Source organism: Branchiostoma lanceolatum, chromosome 3, assembly GCF_035083965.1.
Source record: "Branchiostoma lanceolatum isolate klBraLanc5 chromosome 3, klBraLanc5.hap2, whole genome shotgun sequence".
In the NCBI taxonomy this organism is placed as follows: Eukaryota; Metazoa; Chordata; class Leptocardii; order Amphioxiformes; family Branchiostomatidae; genus Branchiostoma; species Branchiostoma lanceolatum.
In genome coordinates, this window is record NC_089724.1 from 8,441,870 (window position 1) to 8,458,261 (window position 16,392).

General features: G+C 42.3%; 1 protein-coding gene across 1 annotated transcript; it reads left to right on the plus strand.

Annotated features, from left to right (window-relative positions):
* Positions 1-8,292: 8,292 nt before the first annotated feature.
* LOC136429289 (carotenoid-cleaving dioxygenase, mitochondrial-like) lies at positions 8,293-16,299 on the plus strand. Its single transcript, XM_066419149.1, has 10 exons — positions 8,293-8,605; positions 10,586-10,719; positions 11,228-11,375; positions 12,104-12,368; positions 12,620-12,846; positions 13,361-13,612; positions 13,941-14,049; positions 14,345-14,433; positions 14,858-14,969; positions 15,704-16,299. The coding sequence occupies exons 1-10, from the start codon at positions 8,411-8,413 to the stop codon at positions 15,865-15,867; spliced, it is 1,695 nt and encodes a 564-aa protein (XP_066275246.1). The 5' UTR covers positions 8,293-8,410; the 3' UTR covers positions 15,868-16,299.
* The last annotated feature ends 93 nt before the right edge of the window (positions 16,300-16,392 follow it).

The window sequence follows — 16,392 nt, forward strand, 5'->3', positions numbered from 1 at the left end:
GCAATAATCTTACGGAAATACATGTAAGCTCACTGTCTGTGCTTGTTGTCACGTTCGGCAGTGCCTCCAAGGCGTTCAGCACGGAGGAAAAGAACTCGCCGAACGCGGAGAAGCCATGTGACGCCATGTACTCGGGAGCAATTCCAGAATTGACGCAGAAGGCGACAGCATTGGACAAGGTGCATGGGAGATCGCCGTAAACAAACCAGTAGCGACACACCCAGGGCCAGAAGAACATGTCCTGTAGCAGTGACATCACGACCTCGCTGGCAGCATAACGTTCCTCCAGAGCCGTCGCGACATCGCCGTTTTCTCCGAAATACTCTCTGATGTACAAGGTCCACTGGAGCTGCCAATCTGCAACAACAGGGGGATAACGGTTTTCTTTCAACCCAAAATCATTTCTAATTAAGAAATCAAACATTTTCTACTAGTCCGGTCACTTTTTTTAGCGGTTTCAAGTCCATATGCATTTCCATACATTTTACTCTAGCAGGTCTGCAGGCATATGGAGGCAGGGTGCAATTACTAATACATTAGTAGGTGCAATTGATAATGAATTAGCAACATCTCATGCTAACAAGCCACATGTGTAGCCCATTTCTTACCATTGAAAATATATAACTAAGCACGGACCAAGTTGACCATGACTGAAAAATAGAAACTCCTACATGGCGGCGAACATAGTGATGACGTCACGTTAAAACGCTATATTACTGCTGTGCAAAATCTCAGAGAGTAACGTTACATTTTCATCCATATATGCATTTAGAGTCAGTCAACATTATATTAAGACGAACCTTTTCCCTCTGTTGCCCTAGATGTAGCCTGTGACGTCACCGGCAGCTGTTCAGACGGTATCGTCAAGGTGGTTGGAAATGTTGTCTGGTTCATCTAGTGATGAAAGTTCAGAATAGTCACATTGCAATCACTTGTCTCATATCACGATGGCAATATCAAGAAATTTCATTTGTGTTTGTGTGTGTGTGTGTGTGTGTGTGTGTGTGTGTGTCTGTGTGTATGTGTGTGTATGTGTGTGAGAGTGTGTGAGTAAGTGTGTGCGTGTGTGTGTGTGTGTGTGGAGGGGGGTGTATGTATATGCATGTATATGTGTGTGTGTATGTATGTATGTGTGTGTACGCGTTTGTGTGTTTGTACGTGTGCGTGTAAGTGTGTATGTATTTATGTTTGTGTCTCTGTGTATGTGTATGTGCTTGTGCATGCGTGTATGCGCGCGCGCGCGTGTGTGTGTTTGAGTGTTTGTGTGTTTGTGTTTGTGTGTGTGTGTGTGCGCGCGCGCGTGCGCGCGTCGAAGTGAATATTTTGTAAACAGGTGCATTGATTGAGAAAAAAACCTTACCCCGTCGTCAGAGTGGATATTCTGTTCGCTGCCTTGGTTGAAGATAACGGCGAACACAACTGTCGCAATAACGGCAATGATGATACCAACACAAACAGCCACCATGCACACTGGACGGGACCTGAAGAACACGCGACAATTCTGACTGCACCTCGGGTCGCCATCATCAGCTCCTGTGAAACAAGAAACAAACAGGGATGATCAATTATAGTGCCCTGCATATAGACGGAGGACGTCACAGATTACCTGCTGCCATTGATCCACCACTTACTGCATAAAGTGACATCATAGAGGGATATTCATACATTCAAAGACTGGTGTCGTATAATCAGAAATTTGAGTCCGACCAATTCACTGTGTTGGAAGAAAGAAAGAATCGTTGTTGCACACACATGAATGACGCAGGATAATTCAGTTGACTTCCATGGGTACTTGGTATCAAACATTCCATGTGCGCACGTGTATTGTGGTTTAAGTTGAAAGTTTAAGGCCCCTGGCATGCCATATGGACAACAAAAATGTCAAGAGGATTTGTACTTTGACCAAAATCACTATTGGTCATGCGCGCTTGGAACTGTGTGCTGGCTTATTACTTACCCCTGCCCGGTTCCCTGGCTCGGCTCCTCCTGCAAGCTTCATCTTGTGCGGCGACAAACTCGGGATCCAAACCGGCGTACACGTTACTGGACGAAGCTGGCTGGTCCTGTCGATTTTCGTCCATCTGATAGAAAGGCTGTTGTTCTTTTTCCTCGTCAGCTGAGGCGGCATCCATCTCGTAAAAGGGCTGCTCTTGTTGTTCCTTGTCTTTGGCAGCGGTGACATCCATCCTGTATAATGGTTGTTCTTGTTCGTCATCAACGGGGGAGATGTCCATCTCATAGAATGGCTGAGCTGAGGCATTTCGGATCGCATCTTGTGCTGCCAGAAACTCAGGGTCTAAGTCGGCATAAACGTGGGTTGATAGATTCGACTGTTCCTCGTCGTTCTCGTAATGCACGTGATTTTTATCATACTGGTAATATTTGTGATCTCTATTTTTCTCGTAATGCGCGTGATTTTTATCGTACTGGTAATACTTGTGTCCTCTATCGTTCTCGTCATGTGCGCGCTCCCTATCGTTCTCGTAATGTGCGTGTTCTCTATCGTTCTCGTAATGTGCGTCTTCTCTATCGTTTTCGTAATGTGCGTGTTCTCTATCGTTTTCGTAATGTGCGTGTTCTCTATCGTTTTCGTAATGTGCGTGTTCTCTATCGTTCTTGATACGTGCGTGTTCTCTATCGTTCTCGTAATGCGCGTGTTCCCTATCGTTCTCGTAATGCGCGTCTTCTCTATCGTTTTCGTAATGTGCGTGTTCCCTATCGTTTTCGTAATGTGCGTGTTCCCTATCGTTCTTGATACGTGCGTGTTCTCTATCGTTCTCGTAATGCGCGTGTTCTCTATCATTCTTGTAATGTGCGTGTTCTCTATCGTTTTCGTAAAGTGCGTGTTCTCTAACGTTCTTTTTATGTGCGTGTTCCCTATCGTTCTTGTTACGTGCATGTTCTCCGTCGTTCTCGTAATGTGCGTGTTCTCTGTCGTTCTCGTAATGCGTGTGTACTGTATTGTTCTTGTTATGTGCGTGTTCTCCGTCGTTCTCGTAATGTGACGGTTTACTATCGTTCTTGTTATGTGCATGTTCTCTATCGTTCCCGTAATGTGCCGGTTCCCTATCGTTCTCGTAATGCGTGCGGCCATGGTTTTGGAGACCAGCCTCTCCGTTTCCAGCACATATAAAGACAGAGTCTTCGCCATAGTCTCTGACAGGCTTTAAAACTGCTTCTGGGTCTTCCTTTGCACGCAGTGCCTGTCTCTGCCAGTCGAGGATCCGTTTGGTGGACCAGAACCTCTGTCCTACCCGTCTGACGTACAGCGGGTCCGGCGGGCGGCAGGGGGCATCAGCCGGCTGTGGTGGCGGCTCCTTCGGTCGAACCGCAACGGGCCCAGATACTGAAATATTAAGATTGAACTATTAAAGTGAAAGTTACGACGTGAATAAGGAGGAAGAGATAAAACCATTATATTACTGGAACCATGCCGAAGGAGTTGTATGCACGGTCGATGCATAAAAATTCAGCTGTGTATGATAAGACTGTGCGGAACTATTACGGGGGCCCTCAACGACAACCTGCGCAAATCATTTCACCGCTTTCTTACATAGTGTTCCTCACATGATCTTGAATATGCATAGGCTTATAAGACGCGCAGTGCCGGTCACGTGTTTGTTACTATGGTTACAGACACTGTGGTAACGCCAGGAAATTAAAATTGTTTCCTGCTTTTGGGGACAACGTTATTCACCCATGCACGTAAAAGTACGCTCGAACCAAAAGGTTCGGCTCTGGCTGATTCTTAAAAATCGCTACTTTGTACATTTCACTAAGAAAGGTAGATCACTCTATCTTTATGATTACCTAGCAGACTGATTATACATATCAATTCCCAGCTGTTGAATACAGTAAACTCTCTACAAAATCTCCTTACATCGGAGATGTATATATACGTACGACCTATGCTATATATACGTCATGCAGCAATTGTATATCTTATGTACTAAATTCATCATTTTTGCCGTATGCTTAATAGGTAACAAAAATCAACATACCCGTTGCCTTTCGATTTTCATAAAGCTGATCTAATTCATCGTCTTCACGTGATGATGGATACGTTTTTACCGATATCTGTTTGTTTTTTACCCTCTCCTTCCGTAGTGAGGACGTCACATTGTGTACTACAGCGTGAGTCGTGATAGTTCTTCTCTTTCCAACGTTGGGATGTGCATCATCGGGGGGGCGTCTGCACCACTCCTGCCGCCCGGGCGCTGTTTCCCGCCGCCTTAGAGACCGCGTCTTCTCGATCGGCCTAAAAACCACCCGGTCGCCGCTTATCTTTACCTCCCAAACGTCCACATCTCCAATTTCGGCCATCTCATCCTTATTGCCTCTCGTATGGAAATGTTTTCTGTCAAGTCAAATCCTCTGAAATGAGACTTTGTTTTTCTCCTAGGTCCGTAAAAAATGACAAAACCGCACCCTGGTGTTATGTTAATACTGTTGCCATGGAGAGGAAAGTTCAAACGACGCTTTATTAATAACCCGCTTACGCACAACAGGCTAAGGTATTTCTTCCGAATTTGATTAGTCTGCTACCTGACGTTGCAATGTCACAGGGAGGTGGTAAACATTTGCTTGTTTCATTTCTATTTACAAGTAGTCAATGTCCTTTTTTTCCCGAAGAGGCAAAAATGTCATGTGTACAAGAAAATGTGACTTAAAAAAAGTTCATACCAATTTTTTTATTCCAACGTTACGTGTCATGAACGCAAAATGAATATTGAGCAAAAGAATATTCATGAAGAAATAGGTATAGTCAATTACTTGCGTCGAGAAGGCCATTTTTGTTGTCCATAGTGTGAACAGGACGAGTCAAAATTTAAGTTGGAATTTTTGATTATTTTTTCCTGATCAATGAAAGAATTGGTTAGAGTTTGGACCCCCATGAATAATACTATTTGTACTATGAGATATGTCGTAATCAGCATTAAGCTCGCCAGGAAGGTTAAGGCTGCAGGTTGGCTGGCTGGCTGTGTGTTTGTGTTTGTCTGTCAAGACCGACTGACAATAGTTAAGTTGTGGACAGCATAAATCGAAAAGTTGTAAATGGATTTTATGATATTTGGTAGCATAACCCTTTATATATCTGGTATTAGCCATGGGTATGTGTCTCAGAAAGGCTGTAGGAAGGTCAAAGGTGAACGTCCTTCAGTAACCTCGGGTTGTACGTGTTCAGAGGTGCAAACCCTGTGTTGTCCGTCGGTCGGGAGGGTCGGGGTGGGAAGTGAATGGTGATATCCTGACTCCCAGCTGGAAAGAAATGCACATGTAAACAGTGCTTTAGAAAAGTACCTCAGGCCTTGTTGATTTGATCATATGGATGACATCCGTGCGCACATCTATTTTCGCCCGTTTCAAAAAATAATAAAAATAATAAAAGAATAAAAAATACGATCATACAGTAAATCGTACAAAACAGCTGCAAAATTAGGAAATATTTCCCTTTAAGTTGCAAATGCCAAAAAATGTATTTCGGAGAACGGATATTGATATCATAGAATGCCTAAGTCATTTTCAAAAGTCAAAGAAGAAGATGTGAAAGAACAAAAATGAAGAAAGAATCTATTTTTCAGTATACCATACTTTGTGTGTTAAGTTTTGTTCATCCTTCCTGACCACGTAGATTTCATAATGAAGGCAATGTCTGTTTTTTGACAAACGTTTTTATCTATTCGCGCGCTCGCATCAGTTTAGGGGTCCCCAGGGGATCGAGAGTAATTTCGAACTGGCATTTTTCCAGCAAATCGTTAGTAAGGTTTCATTGGATCAAGTCTGTGCTCTTAATATAAGCTGCTTGATATATAAAGATTACAAAAATGTTGAAGTTAGCTCCTCCGAGCGGCTGTCTCACATTGGACGACGGGGGGCTGTCGGGAGTATTTGCATAACTATGGGGTAGGATGTCTTACGCAACTGCTCAGCGGGGAAGACAAACTCGCTATTGTTTTGAGTCCGCGGAGCTGAGGCCTACTGCCCATGGTATAACCCCGTCGTAGCGAAAGCTCGTCGACTGATGATGATGATGATGAAAACGAGGTGATACGATTTCCAAGATCATTGGATTTCTAAAATAATTTCAGGGAGTATTTTCTGTTGAAGGCTTTTTGTTGAAGACTTTGGAATTCTACATTTCTTCTGCAATACAAAGGAAAGCCACCATGAGGCCCATATTCGGCTCTTACCTTTGTCTTCGAAATACCTACATAGCATTACACAACAAATATCATCACAATTCACCCGGAGGTTCGTACGTTATGTCGACTACTAATGCCCTTCAAGACAAACACATAGGTACAAGTACACAATTTTCATGGAGGTAACATGGAGACTACCACATACATTATGAGTGTATAATGTTGGCTAGTAAAGACTGCCAAATTTAAATTAAATATCATAAATGTGTAAAGAGGCAGACCCAGATGATACGAGTCGAACTTCCTGGCTGGCAATCATTTTCTCATGATTTCATCCCCTGACCACCGCATTGCATCATGCAACCAACCAAGATCTTTCGGTACGTGACCTATTGAACTTAACCCGTCTGTCTACTCTAGAATACTCAGCACTCTGCCTAACGTTTTACACGCCCCTTTTTGAAACAGTCAATTATCAGGAGGATCGTAAAAGTGACACCCTTCTGTCTAGCTCTTTGTTCTGGTGCATAAATTACTGGTGGGAGGGCCTGTATTCACGTACCTCTCTAGAAACATTTTGCTCGTGTACAGTACTTCCATCCGGAGTAATTTTAAAATCAAGTAAGTAATACTCTGTTCTTATTCTTACTATGCTTATACTACATCTAAGCATGCTTGATATTGGGTAATGGTGTCCTTATTGTGCATGAAATGTTTACCCCCTCCCCCTTCCATGTGATGCGATACGGTTGACGTTATTAGAAGTCCTCTCAGTGTCAATGCATGTTCTTTATCACGAATTTTGTATCTGTATGTATGTTCTTATCCCCATAGGGCATGAATGTATAATAAAGGTTATCATCCTTATTAATCTAGTTTATCGATCCTTTAACAACGCAGTTAAACACATGTCATTGTTCCTCCTTTGGTACTCCTTTTTTTACAACATAATGACTGTAGTACGGCCACCACAACATGATCACAGAAGCTAATGACCATTGAAGTACGGGAGCATAAAATACGTTGTGAGGATCAGGCTGTACGTTACCTTGGGGAAACATCGTCAGAGATGACCTTTGACGCCAGATGATATGACTAGCATTAGTCTTTAGTTTTTGCTTTTCACTAAGACATGTGTATCGTCCTAGTGTGGCATCTAGGCTTCTTCGGCACAGAGTTTCCCCCCCCCCCCCCAGGCTAACATGTTGGTATCAATGCCTTGGAGGCCAGTCCTACTCGTATCATTTATAGCAGCACACAGTATTTAACCTATGTAGATATGGATCGATATGGTTAAAAACCACAAACTGACAGACATAGAATGTTCCTTTTGAATGTGGCGCTGTATTCTGCCTGCAGAAAATGGAATATGTTACATGTAGAGTTGGCCTTCACCTGCTGACAGAGTACCACACCAAGTCGGAGGCAACGACCTTTTGATGTAAGGATGATTCGTCAAATCTACGATGTATAAGTTGCCTTGAAGAGCAGAATTAATCTTAATTATCACGACTTGAAATATGTTTCGTTTGCCAAGTATGACAATAGCAGTATACGAGACCCTGGGGAATATCGGGAGGGTTTTCTACAAATTACTTGCGCGCCAAGGCGTTGCTTTGTATCAGATGTCACTGCACATTGATTTTCGTTCCATCAGAACATGGCGTGTGCACACATTGTTACCCATATGACACCAGGACGTGAGGACATTAACTTATCATGAACCCATCATATGTTTTTAAAATTCGCAATGGGCACACAGAGGGCAGCACTGACAGAGAATCTTGAAGCTTATTGTTAAAAGTGTGATGATTGCACCATATTTTTCCTGTCTCTCTATAATACTAACTTAAAGGAAAAATGTTACTTTTACGCAGGACCTAAAGTAGACATTTTGGAATGGACGCTCTTTTTACATCAGTGGAGGAGACAACCGAGACCATGCAAGCTGATGTCAAAGGTACATGTAGCACCATGTTTCCATTAATAGTGCAGGTGGTGTCTGTGTAGGTTGTCTTTATTGCTTCCTCTTTCCATGTCTGGTATCGTCCAAAGCACTAAGTCAAGCACACTTTCCTAAGTCTGTGTCCTGCAAACTTTAATCTCCAAGCAAATATACCGATAGCAATGCAGGTTTTGGTAGGCCTGCAGTGGTAGTGTTGCGTCCTGTGGATGTTGAGAGCAGTTCTTAGCAGCCTCGTTAAACATTCATAGTTTGGTAGAAAAATGAACAATTGAACCAGGGTGAAAAAGGCTCATTAAACTCAATGACTCAATTATTTCCTGCGAAGAAACCAAAAATAACTCTTCTTCTGATTGATCTTTTAACTAAACAAGGTCAAATCCCAAAATGGTTGAAGGGAAGTTTGCTCAGGGTCGGTCCTGGAAAGTTTGAGATCGGCGACCAGTCTTACAACCACTTGTTTGATGGCCTGTGTCTCATTCATCGCTTCAACATTGAGGTAGGAATGGTCTACAGTCATATATGTATGGCCTCAATTTGTCGTTAGTCTGATTTTCATTTTGTATTTTTGATTTGTTGTATACTTTTCGATGTATTTATGTATTATTGTGTGCTATCATTTGCTTCTATTGAATTACATTAGAAATTGGTTATATCTATGGTTGAATAAATTCATCAGTCACGTTTACATGACAGTTACGAGAACATTCTTCGAACAGTGACTAGAAAATGGTAGCGAAAATACGCAAAATTTTCGACGACTCCTGTCCGTCTTGTTCACGGAGTGGCCTAGTCTCGCGAGAACACGAGACTAGGCCGAGACTTGTGACGATCTTCTTGCCTCCCCCGCCTCCTTGCGGAGCAGGGGTAGGTAGGACTTGGGCAGCTCCCAACCTCCGGTACGGTTCATCCCAGCGCGTTCCAACTGGATGTGGACTGCCTCTTTGATCTTCCTGTGAGCATTACGTGACTCGAGATCTACGATCTCTACGATGTCCTGGATTGGGCCGTTGGTGACCCTGTGTTTTGTTTTTAGTTCATGCTGGCTGAGTGCGGATATGCCGTCACTACAGTCTATGGACTTTTGATGTTCCTCAGTCCGTTCTCCTAGGGACCTCTCTGTTTCACCCACATATGCCTCACCACACTGTTCACATGATATTTTGTAGATGACGCCACACCTCTCACTTGGAACTAAAGGGTCTTTCGGTCTGACCAGAGCATTACGTAGTGTATATCCAGGTTTGGAAAACAGGCTGACGTTGTGTTTTGCGTACACACGTTTCAGTCTCTCAGTGACACCTTTGATGTAGGGGAGTACAGCAAAACTCTTGGCACGTCGTTCCTTGTTTTGGGGATTGTGGTCCGTGGTCACCTTTTTCCTAGCGTTGTTGTCCCCCTCTTTGAGCGCCCATTCTGGGTAGCCACAGTGACGGAGAGCTTCTCTAACTCTTTCTTTCTCTACTGCTCTCAGGGTGGGGTCTTCTATGAGTGTGTCCGCCCTGTGCATAAGTGTTCTCACTATGCCCAGTTTTTGATGTACCGGGTGGTTTGAGGACCACTGTAAATACTGGTCAGTATGAGTCTCTTTACGGTACACGTCTGTAGTGATGGAATTGTCAGGGTTCCGCATCATCATGACGTCCAACATGGGGAGGCGACCGTCCTTTTCCTTCTCAATAGTGAACTTAATGCTGTCATGTTGTTTGTTGATGTGTTCAAAGTTCAAGTCTCGGCCTAGTCTCGTGTTCTCGCGAGACTAGGCCACTCCGTGAACAAGACGGACAGGAGTCGTCGAAAATTTTGCGTATTTTCGCTACCATTTTCTAGTCACTGTTCGAAGAATGTTCTCGTAACTGTTATATCTATGGTTTTCTTTATAATTGTATTTAATTATTATCATTATTAGTTAGTCTATAGGCTAGGAGGAGGGCTTAGAAAAGCCTCCCGGGTTTCCTCCCTACTCTTGCACTATTTTTATATTTTGCATATTTATTTGCCTCTGTTTATTACTACATTTGTGCGAAGAAATAAACAAACAAACAAGCAAAAAATGTACCGCTGTGATGTAATTGCCTGATTTCGATTCACTAACCTTGTAGGTGTGCGACCTACATAAGTAGATTTGCATATTTTAGGTATTCATTACAAGACTGTAATTACATGTACACATTCAAATTTACCTGGTAAACGCCCAAATCTAACTATGCAGTATGTCGGACAGTACTTGGACCATGGCCACGAAAGTGCAATGAGCCTATAATGAGAGTAGTGATGCACATTTTGATTGCACTTTTCAAGCCTTTGATTAGACTTCCACATTCTAAACAGCCTTACGTGTACGTTTATGCAGTAATACGTATGTATGGCATTATTCAGTGATGTGTTGTAGACAATTGCAATTAAAATTATTGAAGTTACACCACTTTTCAGTGGAACTTCAATGATGAATTTCTTTTCACCACACATTAATATTCAGGGTTCAAACGTGACTTACCAAAACCGATTTCTGCGGAGCGACTCGTACGTTCTGGCCCAACAGCAGAACAGGATTGTTGTCACCGAGTTTGGAACAAACTCCTATCCAGACCCCTGCAAGAACATCTTTTCAAGGTGAAATGTATATATTTCTATATATTGCCAGCATGCACAAGTTGATAAAACCCAATTTATATTTCTCTTAGACTTATCTGTGTCCTCTTTTCCCTCTACAACATTAAGGATGCATTTATTCGTGAAAATGTCCCATCTGAAGTTAAATGATGATTTAACTCACTGATTGAAGTCTTATATTTGAACATCTATAGATCTAAATGTAAATTGAAGTCTCAGCTGTCTATCGGAATAGAAAGATTTCCTCTCTACGGTGGTATGGTTCTAACTTTTGTTGGTACCATCAAAGTGACCAATTTTGAATCGTTATACCATTGACTCAAGCATTACGAATCCTGTCTATAGTGGCCATTTGCCTACTTAAACGTCTTTTCTCCAAGTCCCTTAATTATGGAAAGGCTTGACAACATGGAGTTATAATTGACTTTAGATTTAAATTCCACATTTCAAAGTGTCTCTCTTAATTGGCAGTGCAGTGACCAGTGTTTGTTTGTTTGCTTGCTGACAGGTTCTTCTCCTACTTCTGGGGTACGACGGTGTCCACCGATAACTGTAACGTGAACCTGATGCAAGTCCGAGATGAAGTGTATGCAATGACGGAATCCCCCGTCATGAGAAGGGTTGACCCTGAGACTCTAGGAACACACAAGGAAAAGGTGAAAGCACATTTGGTCATTTGATTTGATTGTGATTTTATTAGAATTGCAACAGTGCAATACACGTGGGACATCTGCGTCCTCTTTTTCCTCTATATAATATTTCGGATACATTTTTTCGTGAAATTTCCCATCTGAAGTGTAAAAATGAATTAAGTAACTGCTTGAAGACTTGTCAAAGTGACCACTTCTGCAAACGCAACACTTTTTGGTTGTTCCGTCATTCATTTTCCCCATTGAACAAAGCAGCCAGGGCACAGGCAGCTATTGCTGGTGTCGTGACCCACGCATAATATACCCGTTTTTACGCTTGGGTGGAGTGAGGAAAGTCGTGTTAAGTACTTTTTCACAAGGGCACAACATCGGTGGCGCCAGGGGATTCGAACCCGTGACCGCTGGGTTCTGGGCCGAAAACCCTGACGCTACGCAACACGACCCCGCAGAGAGAGGTCATAAAGAGATGAACGCGTAGTGTACATGGTTTGTTATGGTCTGGAATGAATTATTTATACATGAATTGGTAGATACATCTACTTGGCAGAAAATACACCTTCTCTGCTAAATTTTCATGTTGTATTATCTGCACATCTGCACATATCTCTATATCGGCCAGTGAGTAAAAGTCGTTGAAAAATTGTTTGACCTTCAGGGAGGGAAATGTCCTGCATTGGTCTGCAAGTGTTTGACAATGTATTTCTTTTCTGGTTATTGGTGCATTCTGTCACCAGGTGGACTGTTCCAAGTATGTTGCCCTGAACCAGATGACTGCCCACCCCCACACAGACCGGGATGGAACGATCTACAACATGGCAGCACGATATGGAAAAGACGGTCTCTTTGGTCTGGTCAAAATACCCCTTCCTGATGAAGGCATGTGTCAGCTATCAAATCATTTGGCTAATAGTGTACACAGTCAAACCTATATCAAAACTCCTTCATGGCACAATAATTCCAGCATTTCCCAAATGCTTTGTGACACCGCTACTTGTTATTGTGTGCTTTAGTAGTTATAAGGCTTGAATTTCTTTTTTTGTTTATGAAAAAAACAAACCTTTTGAAAGTCATTAAAGTTGAAACTGCCCAGGAAGACCACACAGAGGAAGATTTGGTCTATATGATCAGGTGGTCACTTTAGACAGGATTCTTAATGTTTTTGTCAATGGAAAAAATCATCTAAGGGACCATCAAAAAGTGCTCACACTGTCACTAGACAGGCGGCCATGTACAGGTTTGACTGCATTTTCTTTCTCCAGGGGGAAGGAACGACCCTACCCAGAAGGCGTACATGGTTGGCAGTGTTCCACAGGAGTCTAAAATGAAGCCGAACTACTTCCACAGCTTCGGTCTGACAGAGAACTATGTTGTCTTCGTGGAGCAGCCCATGTACATCAACGTCTGGAAACTCATGCTTTCTAAATTCACATCAGGAAAGGGAGTGTCTGCTGCCATGGAGTTTGACAAGAATACTCCGGTAAAGTAATTTTCATCGCCTAGAAGAACGAGTTGAAGAAGAAGAAGAAAAATGGCCATTCTTTCAAAAAATAAGTCTTGGAGAAAAATTTCACAACCTTCTGTTTAAAGTCAATTAGTCACTGTAAAGACTACGTTACATCACTTGTTCCTCCTAAAGCTGGGAACAACAACTAAAAAATCCCATGATGAGACTTCTGTCGCTGCTTTTATACTGAATACATGAATATATAGATGAAAGTATCACTAAGGAGGTTATATAACCTCCTTGGTATGACCAAAGGCTTTGAATTTGATTTCTCAGTGGTTGGTAGTTATGAACAGTCGCAGGTGTAAAGTTCTTTTACATAACAACAGTTTGATCGACGTCACCATGTGGCATGGAGTAGACAGAAGGTCTTTACACCCTGACGAATGCAGCTGAAAGCAGCAAAGCGTAGATTGACTGTAGTTGTTCATGAGTTTAAAAAAAAAACCATTCCAACACTGTTTTATATCTCTATTGCTCTCTATAGACTCGGTTCCACGTACTTGAGAAGGAGTCGGGTAAGGTGATACCCACCGTATACCTGTCCGATTCCTTCTTTACATTCCACCACATTAACACGTATGAGGAGGACGGACAACTTGTGGTCGATATCTGTTGTGATGATAAAGGAGATGGCATTACTGCGTTGTACCTTGAAAATCTAAGAGGTGCAGACGGCACCTTAGCTGACAGCATCGCTGAGGCAAAACGATATGTCCTGCCTCTTCAAACTGTCGAGGTACGTTTGAGGAGAGCTGAGGGAGTCTCTTTTTTGTGTCAAATGATCTAGAAAGGCATGAATTGGAAATGACCAAAATTCGGCATGCTAGTACATGTAGTAGAAATTGGCCAAATAGAGTGATTAGTATGCATGGGTCGCCTATTGTCCCACACTCCATAGCCGACTCCCTGAGCATATTATTCACTCTGTTTGGCCAATTTCTACTACTAGTATTTTCTCAGCGATCCTTTGATCCTTGGACTCTTGAATCTTACGATATCTGCATTCTGCTACTTTGATCAATTTACCTGTGACAACAATTCACAATATATGTTTTCTTTATCAGGCTTCTAGTTCTGACCAGGACAATCTTGTTGCCACGGTCGGCACTGAGGCTACTGCAGTTCTTCGAGAGGATGGGTCTGTTTTCTGTACACCGGAAAAACTCTGTCCAGGTCAGTGTATGACGACTTGCCTGTCCTACCTATAAGCTCCTTTGTATCCTTTTGGTCATCGCAAATTGTTGACTTTATCTATACGTGTCTGATTTCCGTTAAAATAAATATTTGTATTTAAATGCAATCTATCTATTTCTTCTATGTTTCAATATTTCTTTGTGTAATTTTTACCATCACAACTTTGCAGGATTACACAATCACTTGGGCCCGTCTATACGAGTCTCATTTCCGATAAAATAAATATTTTGATTCAATAGCAATTGATTTATTTTTCTTTGTTGTTTCATGCCAGGCAATGTGGACCTCCCCCGAATCAACTACGACCATTATAATGGGAGGAAATACCAGTTTTTCTTCGGAGTCTCAGGGCAACTAGATATGGTAAGAGTCGGACATCTAGGAATCGTAAAGACCATTCTATGACATACCAATGTGTCGGTTCCCATACATATTGATGTAAAATTGCAGCAACGCTGGGGTGAAAACGCGCGTCTAATTCTGTTCACTCCCTGAAACTTCGTGTACCAAAGTACAAACTTAAAACACAGACTCTATTTCCATGTTGATCTTCCAATCTATACTTATTTTCTAAAATCCTAGAAAAATTCCAAATTCCGCCGCTGATTGAAATACAATTTTTGTATCGTTATTACGTGTTATGAACCAAAATTTCTGCAATAAATGTTATTATTACTGGTACGCGGTTCGATTCAACCAAATCTGGATCGGTAATTCAGATTATCTAACCAAATTTTGATCAGTATTGGGTTGACTTTGCTGTACCTGTTTTTCTGCCCGTCTACAGCTTCTAAAGTGTGACATCGAGACCAAGTCATCCAAATCGTGGACGGAGACAGGGTGTTATCCCTCGGAACCTGTCTTTGTGCCTGCACCAGGAGCAACTGCTGAGGATGAAGGTCAATGTTCATGTACCAGCCATGGCGTCTTGTTAAGCTGCTTTTATAGAGCTGTGTTAACGTTATCTGCTGGGTTTTTTTTTTTTACTTGTGCAATCTTCATATGGCCTTGGTACCATTCTTGGAGGTCATGCTCATACTCACTTTTAAAATCACACCGCGATAAGAGCAAGTATCAACATTTCTCAACACCATCATATAACGTTACATGTTGCTTTATACACGGGTTTGCCTCTCCATAAGAAATTATGATATACTAGGATATAGCATCAACCGGTCGACCGGTCAGCAGCATGGCATCGACCATTTCAAATGGCAACGACCGATTACGAGACGGACACGAAAATCACCGCCCGCTACAAATTTGTAGTCACTCAGACAGCCGCTAGGAGCGCGATTTGACTATAGCCTAGGGTTTCACCTCAGGTAGCGAAAACAACCAGTTTCGTGTGTACCATGGAAGAAATGTGAAAACTATTACCAAAACAAGACCATAGCACGCCCAGGTCAAAAGATACAAAAAAACGGAAGTTCTGCTGCAGTACCAAGGTCACATACCAGGAGGCGCAAAATAGACCTTGACCTTTGTCTTCCCAACACTTACCTACATATATACCAAATATCATCTTAATCCATTAAGAAAAACACAAACACACTGACACACCCAAAACTCCCATCTGTAATAGGACTTGACAATGTATGACAATAAGTACTAATGAGTACATCCACTCCAGGAGTGGTGCTGTCCCTGGTGGTGAAGTCGTCCTCGGGCGAGGACCGATCGGTCTTCCTGCTGGTGCTGGACGGGGAGACGTTCGGCGAGGTGGCGCGGGCGGAGGTGCCCAGCCCCGCCCAGGCCTGCATGACCTTCCACGGGATCTTCCTGCCTAATGTGTAGGAGTAAGGGCATGCAAGGCCAACAGTGTCTTATGTTTCGCGTGGGCGTTTGTATGCATGTATTTTTGTGAATTCATGCATTCGAATTGCATAACCCGAAAAGGCATGAATGGACTGTGTTGATATTTGGTAAGTCTGGTTAGGTCTTGATGAGACCTCGAAGTGATACTATTTTGATATTTCATTTCGTAACACTTTTGATATATACTTACATGTACATGCTTTATATTGAGTACGCAAAAAATATTCTAACTATAAATGTCAGTTTAAATATACAAGATTAGTGAACGAGATTAATGTAAGTGTAAAAAGCTCGGAGACTACAAATGTAAGTGGTACATTTGTTGACTAACCCAACATAAAAGTACAGTAGCTTGTTTGTAGCTGAATGCCGTTGCAACTTGCACTGTATTAAAAGAATCAGGCATGTTAAGGGTGTGGAAATCTGTGGTATTTACTAACTTATAAGTATTTCTAATTTATATGTTTGGATTCTTATTATCACCTACACGTAGCACATGCAGTC